This window comes from Macrobrachium nipponense, chromosome 19 (assembly GCF_015104395.2).
Source record: "Macrobrachium nipponense isolate FS-2020 chromosome 19, ASM1510439v2, whole genome shotgun sequence".
Lineage (NCBI taxonomy): Eukaryota > Metazoa > Arthropoda > Malacostraca > Decapoda > Palaemonidae > Macrobrachium > Macrobrachium nipponense.
This window is the reverse complement of record NC_061088.1, coordinates 22,763,934-22,781,210: the sequence shown is the minus strand read 5'-3', so window position 1 is coordinate 22,781,210 and position 17,277 is coordinate 22,763,934. Positions and strand designations below refer to the sequence as shown.

The 17,277-nt window shown below is 35.9% G+C and overlaps 2 protein-coding genes across 4 annotated transcripts in view; one reads left to right on the top strand and one right to left on the bottom strand.

The window, feature by feature from the left end:
• Positions 1 to 17,277, bottom strand: part of LOC135214996 (uncharacterized) — a 262,394-nt gene that overhangs the window by 141,623 nt on the left and 103,494 nt on the right. Inside the window, exon 1 of one of the 3 annotated variants that reach the window (XM_064249528.1) lies at positions 6,029 to 6,310. The exons of 1 other annotated variant lie outside the window; for it this stretch is intronic. The gene's annotated coding sequence lies outside the window, so the exon portion shown is untranslated. Of the gene's footprint in view, positions 1 to 6,012; positions 6,311 to 17,277 lie in introns of those variants that run through there. One more of the 3 variants, XM_064249536.1, reaches the window with a different exon arrangement.
• Positions 16,356 to 17,277, top strand: part of LOC135214970 (small ribosomal subunit protein eS19-like) — a 17,165-nt gene continuing 16,243 nt past the window's right edge. Inside the window, exon 1 of the mRNA XM_064249470.1 lies at positions 16,356 to 16,430. Coding sequence (XP_064105540.1) covers positions 16,425 to 16,430 — 6 coding nt within the window. The 5' untranslated portion in view covers positions 16,356 to 16,424. The remainder of the gene's footprint in view (positions 16,431 to 17,277) is intronic.

Sequence of the window (17,277 nt, the reverse complement as noted above, 5' to 3'; positions counted from 1 at the left end):
CTTTCGTATCTAGAGTTTTTTGTAAGTTGAACCTTACGTATGTCGAGGTACCACCAAGTACTTTCTCCAAAGTTAGAAATTAAGGCCATATTTTAAGATTTAAACAGAGGGTAATGAAAAGGGTGGCCAACACAGTGCACACTACCCCCATGACGCTTTCAAAATTTTTACTTACAATTAAAAATGTTTAGAAGATTTGACGCCATCTTGATATTTGCCGAGTCGCTTATGTAAACAAACTTCCAATTTCCTATGCTAAATCCGCACACCACTTGTACCCATAGACGCTGGGGCACTTTCATCACAACAATCGTAAACACGACTTCCAACCACTACTTATCCAAGGGAACTATCGCATTCTTTGCGGTGTTTTACACTCTTCAATTGTTTATCAGTGCTGTCAATTGATATGTGTTTACTCTCCAAACTGGATATAAGACTTACACAAAACCGGGGAAATAAGTAAAATAGGTGTAGCTATTTGTAGTTTATATACATTTTACAACAATTTTATCATTACTGCATTATTATGACAACTAGAATTCATGGAAACAGTTTGTAAATGCATCGGCTTATGCGTGAAGCTCCACTAGACTGGCAACGATGAGTCATATTTCCTTGCGTCGTCTGCTCTTAAGTACATCAGAAATATTTGTAATTTTTGGGGGTTAATTTGGTTGCAATAAAGGGATATAGACATGAATTAAATAAACATTTTGAAGTAAAGTTAAACTAAATAATGAGTAAAGTAAATAATTAAGGGAATAACGCTTTGTACCTCATAAACAGTGTTGTCATCTGCTGCTCGTAACTGTGTTTGCGGAGTGAGTACTTAGGAAGCAGGAACAGCAACGTGGTTAAAGTGCAATTTGGAGTGAATTAAGACCAAAATGTATATAATTACAATCAAATAAGCACTGTGGAGTTTCAGTTGTGATGGCAGTAAGGATACAACCACCGATTACAAGGTAAAAATTAATTCAGTTCAAACCATGACCCCGGGAATAACAAGTTTCGTACTTTCACTAATATAGGCAAAAAAAACATTTTTTTATTGTGCTGATTACAACTGCAATCTTGAGTAAGATCAATAAACGTTACATAGCCTTTATACGCTAACATTGTTCAAACGAGTGCTGGGAAAGATGGTGGATTGTCTGTAGTTATAACGACCAGTCACGCAATTGCCGCCATATTGGAATTCAAAACTGCCTTGAAAACATTTTACAAAGAGCTCACATGCGTATTTTAGTTCGTATGGGGCTTTCATATATCACATTATGTTCACAAAACTTCAGTCTTATGAATGGTATGCTTAAAGTTGTGGTTGCATTCTTGTTTCACCAATTAAATATAGAGTGAATAAGGCCTGGCCCCGCGATGACTATGGATTGTCTGCGGTTGTTTACCCTAGTCGACATTTCTGAGGGCATACCTACCCATAGCCTTTAACCTAACCAGGCTTACTTACACCTAACCTAACGTTTGATGTTGTGTCCTAACCTGGTACCTATGGGGGCCTGGACCCCTTCAAGTTCCTACTTAGCCTAGCCTAATTCATGGCTCCCTACTGCGCATAGGGTAAAACATCACTGACTACCAACCCTTATCACGCTGGACGGGTCTTATTCACTCTATATTTAATTGGTGAAACAAGAACACAATTACAACTCTAAGCATACCATTCAAAAGATTGAAGTTTTGCCAACATAATGTGATATATGAAAGCCCCATACAAGCTAAAATAAGTATGTGACCCTCTTCATAAAATATGTTTTCAAGGCAGTTTTGAAATCCAATATGGCGGCAACCGTGTGGATGGCAGGGTCTGGTCAGTGATGGACACCATCTTTCCCAGCCTTCCCAGCACTCATTTGAACAATGTTAGCATATATATGTAACATTTATTGATCTTACTCCAGATCACAGTTGTAATCAGCACAATAAAAAAAACATTTTGTTGCCTATATTATTAGTGAAAGTACGAAACTTGTTATTCCCGGGGTTATGGTTTGAACTGAATTCATTTTTACCTTGTAATCGGTGGTTTTTATCCTTACTTCCATCACAACTGAAACTCCACAGTGCTTATTTGATTGTTATTATACACATTTTGGTCTTGATTCACTCCACATTGCACTTTAAACAAGTTGCTGTTCCTGGTTCCTAAGCGTGCGCGCCACAAACACAGTTACGAACAGCAGAAGACGACACTGCAAAGTTGTATTCCCTAAATTATTTACTTTACTCGTTATTTAGTTCAACTTTACTTTATTTAAAAATGTTAATTAAATTTACGTCTATAATCCCTTTTTTGCAACCAAATTACCCCGATAAATTACAGATATTTCTAAAGTAGATACAATCAAATGTTTCTAACCTTGACGTACATCTGGCTGCCAAAAACCATAGAGGAACAGACTACGGATAAGTGGATTATATATTTTTTTTTTTTTTTTTTTTTTTTTTGCTAGCACTTTTCATTGATTTAAGTCTATATTAGTATTTTGATTTTTTTAAATAACTAAGCCAGAAATAAATGTAACCTTTAATGTTTGCATGCTAAGAATGGCAAAATCATCGTTGCCACATTAGTGGAGCTTAACACATATGCCAATGCATTATTATAAACGGTTTCCATGAATTCTAGTTGTCATAGTAATGCAATAATGATAAAATTGCTTTAATATATATGTATATATACTTTCAATTCATAGGCTGATTTCACCAATTTCCACGTTTTGTGTCAGTCTTATACCCAGTTTGGAGGGTGAAAACATACCAATTGGCAACAGAGAGAGAGAGAGAGAGAGAAAGGAAGGCAGTGTAGGGGAGGGGGGGAGGGGGTAAGTGGAGCTTTTTTTTTTTTTTTTTTTTTTACGCGTGTTCGTATCCATTTCTAGATAATGGAGTTTTTCTCTCTTGGTACAAGGACAAGTGTCGTTATTCTTTACGATTAGTGATTCACGATACCCTTATAAATTACGGCACTGGGTGTAATGCACTATAGCACAATCTCGTTTCGATAAGAGTGTTCGTTACAGAAATATTGCCAAAAAACGTGCTTGCACTGTCTCTGAAACCCGTAGTAGGTATGCTGCTTAGTTGTCAATCAAGTTTATTGTAATCAAGTATTTTTTACATGCTAGCTACTGTATAAATTTGTATTTTTCTCAATCAAAACATATGCCCCTTAATGCCAACTTTCCTCTTTTAATGACTTTCTGGTCATTGCATTAATTTCTTATGGTGCGAAAACAGACGAGGCCCAGGGACCGAAAGTGATTGCGTCACACTACGGCAGTAATCCGGCAGAAAAACATCTTCATATATCCAGAAAGTAAATAATAAAGATATAGGTATATGCGCATTACGATTATAACAATTACATGAATAGCTGATAACAATCTGCATGAATAACTGGTAACCTGTTCTGCAAGAAAGTGGAGTTTAGCAATTATTTACAATAGGTACAAAAGTCAAGATGTCGTGACGTCATAATACAGGACTTAAAAGAACGTTCTAATTCCAAAAAATAACTACTTAAATTTGAGTCAGGATCTAGTTACTTTTTCAATAACGAATATTTTCAAATTAATCATCATAAATATATAAAATATTGATGTTTTACTATTTATTTAAAAAATTATCTAGTGCACGCTTCGTCGTCGTCTTCTACCAAAACAGTTGTTTGGTTAAAAACATCCTGGTAAGGGACCGTGTTCAGATTGCCGTGATGAGAATGGCCCAGCTCTGTGGGTACAAGTGGTGTGCGGATTTATCACAGGAAATGGGAAATCTGTTGACACAAGCGACTCCGTAAACATCGAGATGGTGTCAGTCTTCTAAAATATTGAAGTGTAAGTAAAAATTTCGAAAGCGTTTTGGTGAGATTTCCACTGCTGTAGCAACCCTTTTCAGTACCCTCTGTTTAAATCTTAAAATTTGGCCTTAATTTCTAACTTTGGAGAAAATACTTACTTCGAAAGGAGAGGTGAGGTCTTTAGCTCTTTTCTCACCAACAACAAGTCGCGACTGATGCCCATCTCCGGTGTCAGGACGCGTTACGATGTACTTTTTCGGAGGGTGCCATGCATTGGACGTACATGCCCTGCTGCAGGCCATGCGGTGTTTTACCCTAGGGTAGAATATCACGACAGGCCAACCCTCATCACGGTGGACGGGTCTTATTCACTCGATATTTAATTGGTGAAACATGAATACAATTGTAACTCTAAGCATACCATTTAAAAGACTGAAGTTTCGTCAACATATTGTGATATATGAAAGCCCCATACGAACTAAAATAAGCATGTGAGCTCTTCGTAAAATATGTTTACAAGGCAGTTTTGAAATCCAATATGGCGGCTACGTTTTGCATGGACGGTTCTCATCAGTGACGGCCACCATCTTTCCCCAGCCTTCCCAGCACTCATTTGAACAATGTTAGCGTATGTATGTAACGTTTATTGATCTTACTCAAGATTGCAGTTGTAATCAGCACAATAAAACAACATTTTGTTGCCTATATTAGTGAAAGTATAAAACTTGTTATTCCCGTGGTTATGGTTGGAACTGAATTCATTCTTACCTTGTAATCAGTATCTTACTGCCATCACAACTGAAACTCCACAGTGCTTATTATGATGTAATTAATTCATACACCATTTTGGGGTATTAATTCACTTACCACAGTGCACTCGAACCACATTGCTGTTCGTGTTTTTTCCTAAGCACTCACTCCGTAAACAAAGTTACGAGCAGCAGACGACAACACTGATTATGAGATGCAAAGCTTTATTCCCTTAATTGTTTACTTTACTCAATATTTAGTTTTAACGCATACTTCAAAATGTTTATTTAATTCATGTCCATTATCCCTTTTTTGCAACCAAATTAACCCCCAAAATTACAAATGTTTCGGATGTATAACTTACGAGCAGACGACGTGAGGAAAAATGGCTCATCGTTGCCAATCTAATGGAGCGTCACACATAACGCCGATGCATTTACAAACTGTTTCGATGAATTCTAGTTGTCATAGTAATGCAGTAATGATAAAATTGCTCTAATATGTATATATACTACAAATAGATACGCTAATTTCACTTATTTCCCCGGTTTTGTGTAAGTCTTATACCTAGTTTGGAGGGTAAACACATACCAATTGACAACACTGATAAACAATTGAAGAGCGCAAAACGCCGCAAAGAATGCCGTAGTCCCCTTGAATAAGTACGAATAAGTGCTGGTAAGAGGTGGGTTTACGATTGTTGTGATGAAAGTGCCCCAGCATCTATGGGTACAAGTGGTGTGCAGATTTAGCACATGAAATGGGAAGTTTGTTGACACAAGCGACTCCGTAAACATCAAGATCAAGCGCTCAATCTTGCGAAAACATTTTTAGTTGTAAGTAAAAATTTCTAAAGCGTTTTGGTGTGATTTCCACTGCCGTAGCCACCCTTTTCAGTACCCTCTGTTTAAATCTTAAAATTTGGCCTTAATTTCTAACTTTGGAGAAAATACTTACTTCGAAAGGAGAGTAGAGGTCTTTAGCTCCGTTTTTCACCAACAAGAAGTCGCGACTGATGCCCATCTCCGGTGTCAGGACACGTTATAATGTACTTTTTCGGAGGGTGGCTAGCGTTGATTGTAGGTGGCCTGCTTGGCCTGCTGTGATATTTTACCCTAAGTACTTCCTGGGCTAACAAGCAAGATAGGTAAGTAGCTGGAAAAATAGGTTCATAGATACCTACCTAGGTAATATGGTTTAGCCTATACATAGGTAGGGCTAGGTACTACCTACCTAGGAACTAGGCTAGGTAGCCAAGTAGGAATCCTAGCCTAGCTAAGCTATGGGCGAGGCATTTTTACAACAGCGCCTCTTAGCCTAGTAGTCATACCTACTAAAGGTATGTGGTGTTTTTACTTATCACACTCTTTAGGCAATTCTATTTTGTCTTTTTTTCCATATTTGACTTTCTAAAAGTTAAAGCGAGGCTTACACAATACCTGTTGTTGTCATTACCTTAGCTGAAATGTCCCTTATCCGCAACCGCAATTCACTCTTCAAAACGTATTGTCAAACAGTAGTAGTAGTAGTAGTAATACTAAGACGAATTCTTTAAAACTGCTCCCTTCTGGTGGTTGTAAGCCAGCGATCGTGCTTGTTTAAGTGTAGTTTCTATGGATTGCCTAGTCAAAGGCTTATGAACAGTAATATATTAGCTAGTAATTAGTTTATCTACACAGTATAAATGGGAAAATAAATCAGTTTCTTGTGTTATCAGATGCTCGAACACCATCACAATTGCACTGTCAGATGAACTATAAAACTAAAATTTTTGGGAGCTCCTCTCCTCTGTCTATGTTTGGGAGCTAGGTTGACCGTGTTTAGGGGTAGTTTGAACCGAATGGTTGGCACCTGTGAAATAACAGCTGACGTGATTTAAAAAAAATTCCATTTCACTTGAACTAATAGGTTAACCTAGTTTGTCGTATTTAGGGTGGTTTACAGTTAAATTACCAGATAGAAGCAAATCGCTAAACAGTGCTCTTATCTTTTACACCATGTCGACGTCACAGACGGACAGATTTTTGGTTAGAGTTCATGAACATTAAAGGGCACAACCATCCTGTGGAAGGTGATAATAATAAAAGAATAAAAAGTATACTCTAATGTCAGACTGAGGTAAAAAAATAAAAGAAATTGTTGCAAATGTTTATAGTCGGGAAATTGAAAGGAGAGGGACACGTAAAACGGAAAAATCGAGCGGAAAAAATAATCTATTGTCCCACACTCACTCAAGGAACTCAAAGGTAAAGGGATGGTTAGAATATGACTAAGAATTATCGCAAAATCTCCAAACACAATCAGGAAAGGGAATACATCATTTAATAACTTATCACACAATTTATTTAACATTTCAGTAATTTAATTTTATATAACGTTACATTTAAACAAGAGTGTAAAACCCTTATCCAAAAATTGCACAAGATTAAAACCTAACCGTCAGAAAAAACAAAATAAAGTTATTTAACAATTAAGGTCATTTATAAAATTTCAGTAACTTTACCCCACATAAACACGAGAAGGTTCCGAAGTGGCTGTGACCGAGTGCATACTAATATGCAGAGGAAAAGCTGTGCAAGCAGCTTTCCATTTAAACATAGCTCCAGATGATGTCAAGAGGTCCTCACAACGCCGATGTGAGAGGACTTTACCTCGCCACTGCACAAGTTCCCGCTTAAAGTAAAAATCTGGGACGTGAAAATCTAAAAATGTCAAAACTAATTTCTGACCTACACCTAACAAAAGATCTAAATAAAAATTAAATGTAGGCCAGAAGTAAAAATTCACTTATTCAATCAATAATCAAAGTCAGACTATCATGTGAAAAACTGTATAATCTAAATAGTAACAGGTTCATATATCTCGTACACTGCATATTAGCCTATATAAGTTGGTGTTTACTTCATTTGGACAAATGGGTTTAGACTTTCCAGCGACACTAGAGCAAAGGCAAGTCCCGTAAGCTTACCCTTAAATATGTCGACTGGTCTGACGAAAATTCCGAAGAAAAATTTCATGGGTGGCTAACGTCCCGGGACGGCATCCGTTTGGAGAATTAGTGCTTCATGATGATTCGGTGAACCTTAAAAGACTTTGACGACATCGATGGCGAATTCGTGATGATAATTAATCTTGACATACGTGTAAGGTTCACAGGTGATGATTTCATTTCAGATACAATGGAATCATCGAACAAAAATACATACATCATCTGAAAGAATTTCAGAATAATATAAAATCCAAATGTTCGTTATTTCACTCCTTCGGCCATGGCAGGGGACAGTTGTTTCAATACGAGTGGTGGCCTGGGACTGCCTGTACATTTCTCCAACAGGCGTGAAAAAACTTTTTACTTGGGTCTGTAACTACCCAATGGGCAATTAGCGCGAGGACCTTCCCGCAATAGTGCCGCGGTTTCTAAAAAATGTAAAGTTTCTTCAATATATGCCCCCCCAAATAAATCTTATATCCTTACACTAAACCACTATCCAAGAGATATTTATTTTTCTCCCCACAAACCATTGCAGCTTTACGGGACCTAACATTTCGATCAACAGTCCTATCACTGTCCGATGACCCTGTAACTAACATAATTACCTTTAACAAATGGAATTACTGACGAAATATTTCTAATAACTTTATTACGGTTGGCTTTATATAATTTGACCTGAACCACCTCACCTAATGTGTTACAAGTCATGTCAACAACTCTAGCCAAAGGATAATTAGGACTTTTTACTAAAGGGTCCCTAATCAGTATAAACATCCCCTAACTCCAATTTTACACGAGTCTTAGGAGCATATTTGTCTTTGAAATTAGTTGCCTGGTCCTGCAGACAAAACAGAAAACTTTCGTGGTAAGCACTGCGCAAGTTTCGTTTTAATTCAATGATACTTCAGTATTAATTTGATCCTCTCAGTAACAATCCTGCACATCATCGTAAATGCATTCTATGATTTGAGTGTCATAACCAAATGTGAGGTATTCGGGAGAAACTACTTGAAATTCGTTATTAACGTCCTGTTCTCAAAGGGTTGCAATGTCATTTACAGGTTTCTTATTTGCATAACACACTGCTTTATGATATGTTGGAGATCTAGAAAGTCAAGGACATTATTTCGAATGGCACCTTGAATTAGCTTTTCGGCTAATGACACACCAGACTATTATATCCCACTATCCCTCTGATTAATGACCTCTGGAATACTGATCAAACTCAATACAGACATTCTTTTCAGCTAAATATTCTTTAATCTCGGCTGAATCCAGACATTTAGTGATCCATTGAAATGCACTTCCCAAGTTAGTGCCAGAGTCAGACACCACTTTCCTTGGCAGTCCATAACTGTATACATGGTTTTGTATAGCAAGTAATAAACTTCTGGTATCAGCAGAGGTAACAATTTCAATATTTATCATCCTGGACCAAATACGTAAATATTATACAATAGGTTCTTACTTTGGTTTCGCCAAATTTAGTATAATATGGTCCAAAATAATAAATGAAACATACTGAAGAAAATTGGTTTAAAGGATTAACATTCCATTCTTTGTAGTCATTTGTATTTACTTTGATGGGGCGACTATTAAATCTTTAGCAATGATAGCACTTGCCTATTACATTTTTGACAATTGAAAATGCTTTAAGGATAAAGTAGGAGAGTTTTAGATTGTGGAGAAGATATGACCGTGAATGATTGTACTTCTTATGATAATCCCACACAACTAACTTACCAAACTCACTCTTATCACTTATTAAAAGCGGAGTTTTAGAGAGTCTCCCTTTATTTTGTTTGCCCATTTTGCTTCTTACTCTCGATAAGCCATCAGAGTCCTTAAACGCGTTTAGTTTGTTGACCATTTCTGGAATAGATCATTTAGATGCCAATTCCTTACTAAAAAAGTTAGCCTTTTCAGGGAAACAATACTGTTTGTCAGATCTAATCAAATAATTCTTACAAGTTTGATAAACTTTCATTAGTTTCAACTGCTTCAGCCAAGGAGGAAAATCTACTCAAATCCACTAACACACTACTACTACTTTCAACATTAACATTGGCAGTACTTACTACCGATCTGGGTAAATCTGTATTATTAACCAGTGGGTTAGGCAGTGTTAACCATTCTATTAATGATAAATTCGATTGTAAAATCTGTGGACCCGACATAAAGCATGAATTTTTCAACTTATTATAAGACACAATCCTTGTGGTAAAGTCTGCACAATTTTTGGATGAACCAAAATGACCAACCTTAATATGATGAGTGTTCTTACACAATAATATTGCTGATTCTGTTATTGACATAGATGCTCCTTTTTTGGAGTTTAGTGCGTAAATTCTCGCCATCGTTTAACCATCAAAGGGCAATAGTATTCTGTAAATAGATAAATTTCATTAACTTTAATGGATACCAGACAATCATTTAGTATATCATGCAAATTCTGAGTTTTTTCTGCTCCAAACTCAATTGCTGCTAGTTCTAAAATTGGCATAGTTCTGCCTTATAAATTTTTATTTAGAATTCGATTGCGAGAAACCACAAACTAAACTAAATTAGTTTCTATTTCAATCATATAGAGAACACATCCAATGAAATCTTTACTGGCATCACACATTACCACAATGTCAAATTAAGAAACACTGTTCCCAATATACCTTGGCACTTCAAGCATCTGGCCACTATTATACTAATGGATATGTTTTTCCATTCTCTCAGCTCACAATAGTGTAGTTTATCATCCCATTTTTTATTATAATTGACCTGAATATGTCTAAGAAATATGCATTAATTAAATCATAACTACTCGTGACACTGCTAAGAAGGGAGAAGAGGCTTGAACATTCAGTTTAGTCTCATTGGCTATTATGCAGTCACTTTTTCTGTTCCATTTCATCCCTAGTATTTCATCCCTAGTACTTTCACAATTTCTGGAGTTTCCAACAATGCTTCCTTGTCCATGATTTCCTGAAAATCAATATTGTTAGTGACGTGTTGCTGCAAGGGAAACTTGCTAGAATTGAATTCAGTCTTTACTCTGTCAATTGTTTCAGAAAGCTCAGATTTACTTGAACAGCCAACGAAAAAGTTATCAACATATCCATCTTGTTAATTCTTTTCATCGAGTCTGTTTCATCATGGAGTAACTCATTGAATCCAAAATTAACATCTTAAATAGACAACATTGTAATAAAAAAGATAAAACCGACATACCAAAGATAACTCTCCTCGACCTATACACAACGGGAGTATAATCACCAGAAGAAACGTCCTTGAACCAAAAAAAAAAGAAGAATTTAAATTAATTTTCCTCACTAATAGCCAGTTGATGAAATGTTTTAGAAATATCAAATCCATAAATATACTTATCAAACCTCATCATGAGTAAAGCATCTGCTATCTTAAGATTCTTGTTAAATCCAAGATGGATTTTAAATCCAGGATGGATACACGGATTCAAAATAAAACCCTTAGATCCATCATTCAGTTTCTCTGCTAAATTAGCCATATATTTGACTCGAACTTTGGTGGGGTTCCTCCTGTCATTCTTTATCACTGGACTATGGCTAATGACAGAGTAATTAGGAAATTTCCTTTTACAATCCTCCACATCATTTACTTTATCTCCTTCACTATCTGATCATTAAAAAATTCATCTATTCTGTCAAGAATCAGTATGCTTACATTTTCTCTTTATGCTCACTAGAATCTTGAATGCTAATTCATTGGAACCTAGTTTGTCTTTGTACCTACTTAACCAAGGAATAGGCACTACGTATCTTCCCACATCATTTTTTGTTATGTTTGATATTATGAAGTCAGTTACTTCCTTTTCAGATTTCTTTGTTAATTCCTCAACACTTTCATCTTCATAATCAACGAAAATGTTACAATTTCTATTAATTGTCACATAATCAGCAATATCTGCAATATCTTTGAGGTCCTCTAAACTTACGAAGGCATCAGACTCTACATCGACCGTACCTATGCAGGCTATGGTTTGAAGTAAACCCATCTCTCTGACTTTAGAGAAGCCAGATCTGTTCCACTCGACAAATTTATTTATTTATTTGTATAATGCTTTTGCTTTGTATGGAGCCAGTGGTTATTCAGCAACGGGACCAACGGCTTTACGTGACTTCCCAACCACGTCGAGAGTGAACTTCTATCATCAGAAATACACATCTTTCACTCCTCAATGGAATGGCCGAGAATCCTCTACAAATTTATAATCCAATCCACTATTGACCCAATGGGAATGAATCTATCATCGAAGAGATAAAATGAAGTTAAGTTTTCATAACCTATTACACCACCCTTCTAGTCCATGATAGTGCCAATCCTTTACACCAATAAGTAGCTTTATTGAATTTATCGCACTAGGTTTTCTAATGGATTGATCTTATCAAATGCATGAATGATTCCCTGTGCCTTAAACAATTTAATTAGTCTGCTTAGATTGGCTTTCATTTCCACCTTAATCTTTGGGATACAAATACAGTTTATCTTGTATTCTTTGTTACCAATCTTAAATTGCAGAGATACCAAATGAGTAGTTAGCTTTTTATTGGAATTAATAACTTTGATTATTAAATTAATATTTTCATCAATGATTTCTAAATTCAAACGTTGTGCTAACTTTTGATCAATAAAAGAATTCTGGCTACCCGAATCTAAAATTGTATCAACCCTTACGATTGAACCATCCAATTCAATAATTATACTGTTAAAAATGGCAGCAATGAATCAATAAATTCAATCTGTGTGGCTACCACGGATGTAGCATTTTCTTGTTCATTCAAACTGGTTAATCTTGGCTTTACTTCTTTAAGAGTCAGTTTTTATCCTTAGATCCATCTTTAATCAGAAATTTGCAAAGGAAACTCCCAAGTTTACCTTTCCTACACCTATTACATAAACCCGTGGTTTGAAACCTACAATTTTTACTGTAGTGACCAGATTTGAAACATTTTAAACACCTATTTAGTTCCTTTTAATCTATTTACTTTGCCATCCACATTAACATACTTTGTACATTTCGCCATTTTATATTGGTCTGAACTACAAAATTTTCAACTCTGTAGCAAAAACATTAGTGGTCGAAGTCCGCCTTTTTATCGTAAGAAATCTGTGAAATATATCTACTGCAAGCTTCCAGGAATTTACCCACTAATTCATCCAAAATAGGATAGGATTTATTTGTTATTGCTAGAATTATGTCTTTAAACATGATAGGTAACCCAGCCCAGATGAAGTAAAATATAACAACTTCTAAATTAATGTTATTTTCTATAATCGCTTCAATTAATTTCTTCATCTTCGCATAAAAGATATATATGCGTCGTCTTTGCCCCAAATAAACGTTAACCCTGTCAATTCATTGATTAACTGCATTTTTGAGGTATTTCTTCGGCGAAAGCACCCATCAAAATTCCTTTAGCATTGTGTAAGTGCAACACTAATTGAGCTTAACATTACCAAAGCCCTGCCATGACCCTGTTGCTCAAGAAGGTTAAATTTTTCATATTCATTAAGCTTGTAATTATTGATCAAATGCTCAAAAAGTTCACAAAATCTTTTGCAAGTAAACTTATCATGCTTTAAATCTGCGTGAAATTCAGGTAAGTGAAGCTTAGGCAATTCAATTTTGTTTACTAACAGCGATACCACCAACGTCACCTGCAGGGGATGCAAAATCAATCCACTTTATCTCAATCTTATTACGTAAAACCTGCAATTTCCATGTATATTCTTCACACTCAACTGAAAATCCAACCTAACGATCTACTGACTCATCAGCCCTAAGTTTGTCAAGCATCACATTATCTAGACTCTGCAATTTGATTTGGTAATTATTCAAAATACCTTGATACACTTCCAGTTCCGCCGCTTCTAGCAATTCAATCTAATAATCGATGGAGTTATATTTAATAGTCATCAGACGGCGAATACTGCTACGTTCTCGTACCTCTTGATCTGCCATTATATATGAAAATAATTAAAAAGACTAATAAAAACACTATAAGAAACACTAAAGGTTAAATTACGGATTGCCTCACCCGGACGCAACCAACCACTACGGAGCCAAGTCCAAATTTAACTAAATCGCGCGGAAAAAATGATCTATTGTCCCACACTCACTCAAGGAACTCAAAGGTAAAGGGATGGTTAGAAAATGACTAAGAATTATCATAAAATCTCCAAACGCAATCCGGAAAGGGAATATATAATTTAATAACTTATCACACAATTTATTCAACATTTCAGTAATTTAATTTTATTTAACGTCACATTTACACAAGTGTAAAAACCCTTAACCAAAAAATGCATAAGATTAACACCTAACAGTCAGAAAACACTAGGTCAAGTTATTTTACAATTAAGGTTATCTATAAAATTTCAGTAACTTTAATCCACATTAACACGATAAGGTTCCGAAATGACCGAGTGCATACTAATGTGCAGAGGAAAAGCTGTGCAAGCAGCTTTCCATTTAGACATAGCTCCAGATGATGTTAAGAGGTCCTCACAACGCCGATGTGAGAGGACTTTACCTCGCCACTGCACAAGTTCCCGCTTAAAGTAAAACTGTGGGACGTGAAAATCTAAAAATGTCAAAACTCATTTCTGACCTTCACCTACCAAAAGATCTAAATTTCAATTTAATGCAGGCCAGAGGTAAAAATTCACTTACCCAATCAATAATCAAACTATCACGTGAAAAACTGTATAACCTAAATAGTAACAATTTCATATATATCTCGTACACTGCATATTATATAAGTTAGTGTTTACTTCATTAGGACAAATGGGTTTAGACTTTCCAGCGACACTAGAACAAGGAAAAATCTTAAATATGTCGACTGGTCTGACGAAAATTCCGAAGAAAAATTTCATGGGTGGCTAACGTCCCGGGACGGCATCCGTTTGGAGAATTATTGCTTCATGACGATTTGCTGAACCTTACAAGACACTGACCACATCGATGGCAAATTCGTGATGATAATTATTCTTGACGTACGTGTAAGGTGCACAGGTGTTAATTTCGTTTTAGATACAATGGAATCCTCGAACAAAAATGCATACATCATCTGAAAGAATTTCAGAATAATATAAAATCCAAATGCTCGTTATTTCACTCCTTCTTCGGCCATGGCAGAGGACAGTTGGTTCAGCACGAGTGATGGACTGGACTTCCTAAGTTCCTGTACAGTTCTCCAACAGGTGAGAAAAAACTTTTCACTTGGGTTTGTAACTATTCGATGGGCAATTAGCGCGAGGACCTTCCCCGCAATAGTGCCGCGGTTACTAAAAAATGTAACAATTTTTCAATGGTAAGCTACAAAGGAGAAAGGACACCTTAAAACAAGAAAATTAATAAGCGTTGTGTTGTGCTTTTCGTAAGGAATATATATATATATATATACCATATATATATATATATATATATATAAAGATGTATTCAGTGGATCGTGAACCGATCGTGTATAAAAGCATGTCAAGAGAAGCAAAAATAATAAACATGAAGTCAAATTGGGCGAGAAAAAACAGCTGAAAATACCACAGCAGTGTACGTATCATGATTAAAGGAATATGGGTTTGATTTTACATTAGATGGTGCACCAACTCCTCATAAGTAAACCGAAGGGTTAAAAGGTGCCATAATTCACATATTCTCCTTTGGTTGATTTTGTAAAGAGGTTCAGTTGTTTTGATGCACGTAAGTATGAATTCTTACTGAATTGTTTAATGCAGATGAATAGTTCTTGTTAATGTAAATCATATCTCCTCTGTTAACAAACCTTATACCTAAACACATGATGTTTATGATGAAAGCTGAGCCTATTTTTTTCACGAACTTGTCTATACGTAGTGAAAGAAATACTTTTATAATTACAGGCTACCCAAAAGTTTTGTGAAGTAATCTGTAAATAGAATTTTCATTATAAAGCTTTTATTATGACAAAGTTTATGGAAGGCGAAAGAGTTTTAGAGTGGAGTAAACTTGTAGGTGATGCTGTTATAATCTGCAGAGCACCACAAGATTTACAAAGTTTGGTTATAACAATGCATCAGATATCCTAGATCGACTGAACTAAAAATAAATCTAAAAAAGCAAGAGATAATAAGGAGAGAGTATGTCCAAAGGGACAAAGTAACATAAAATAGAGGAAGGAGTATAATGTGGTTGAATCTAAAAAAATATTTAGTACCAGTGATGCAATTTGCCAGTGAAGGCTCTCTTGAGCTGGAATTTAGTGACTAACGAAAAAATTGGATTAGATTTGGAAATTTATCATTACGCTCAAGTGGTTTATATGTATTCATATTTGGACGTGAATCATGCCATGAAAATGAAACTATAAATTTATATCCTAGTTCTGTTGATTTAGGAATGTTATATAGGATGTTAGGCGTTCCATTTATAGATGAAATCATTAGAAAATGTAGATGAGATGGCCTGGATATGTCCTGTAAGAAAACTGTGGGAAAATAGTACATGAAAACCTTAGCTGACTTAAAAGAGATAATGGAATTGGGCACCGGTTTGTGGAGGATAACGCCCAGGAAAGACGAGTGGCGGTTTGCTTATAGAAGTCCGTCCTTTGAGTCACAGCGTTTGATATATTTGGGTATGTATATATACATATATATAATATATATATATATATATATATATATATATATATATATATATTATGATGATGCTTTCTGTGAATTTTCTGTAACCGTACGAACAAAAATCGCGGTACGCAATCGTGCTGTGGTTCGCAACCAAACACTCTTTTGTTTCAAAGTAGTTCAACAAACTGCCGCTAGGTGCCTTTCCTCTCCAAAATCGTCAACAAGATGATGGTGAGTTGACCGTTTGCCTGTATATTATCGTAAATATATACTTCTTCGGGGTATTTATGTGTGCATGGACAAAATGGTTATGTACTAGACGTATGTGGGCGATAATTAAAAGATAATACTTTAAAATAAAATACTTTAAATGTAAGAAATTTATTTAATTTGTCGGGTCATGATGCTTCACGTGTTCGAAGTGTGGTAGAAGAATGTCCTTATGCAGTGTTATTGTTCTTGGTTTTTTGCAAATTTTATAAATAGGTCTACCGGTAGTATCGTAGTTTGCCTTAATTTCAAAACGGCCGTAGGCCATTGGGATTGGGGTGTTGTGTTGGCTAAATACCGGTTCGGTTTATCGTTTCGCTCAAATAATAGCTTAGGTATTTATAGCCCAGCTGTCACGTTTGGAGCCTTACTCCCTTCGCATATCCTTGAGGCTAGGTTAAAATATGAGGCTACGTAAAAATATGAAGGGTTACTAGGGTAAAAAACCGTATGGTACAGAGTGGACCATGTACGATCAGCGTGGACAATCCCCAAAAAAGTACATTATAACACGTCCTGACAACGGAGATGGGCATCAGTCGCGACTTCTTCTTGGTGAGAAACGGAGCTAAAGACCTCTACTCTCCTTTCGAAGTAATTAGGGTAGAAATAATCACAGCAGGCAAGCAGGCCACCTACAAATCAACACCTAGCCACCCTCCGAAAAAGTACATTATAACGCGTCCTGACACCCGAGATGGGTATCAGTCGCGACTTCTTGTTGGTGAGAAACGGAGCTCAAGACCTCTACTCTCCTTTCGTAAGTAAGTATTTTCTCCAAAGTTAGAAATTAAGGCCAAATTTTAAG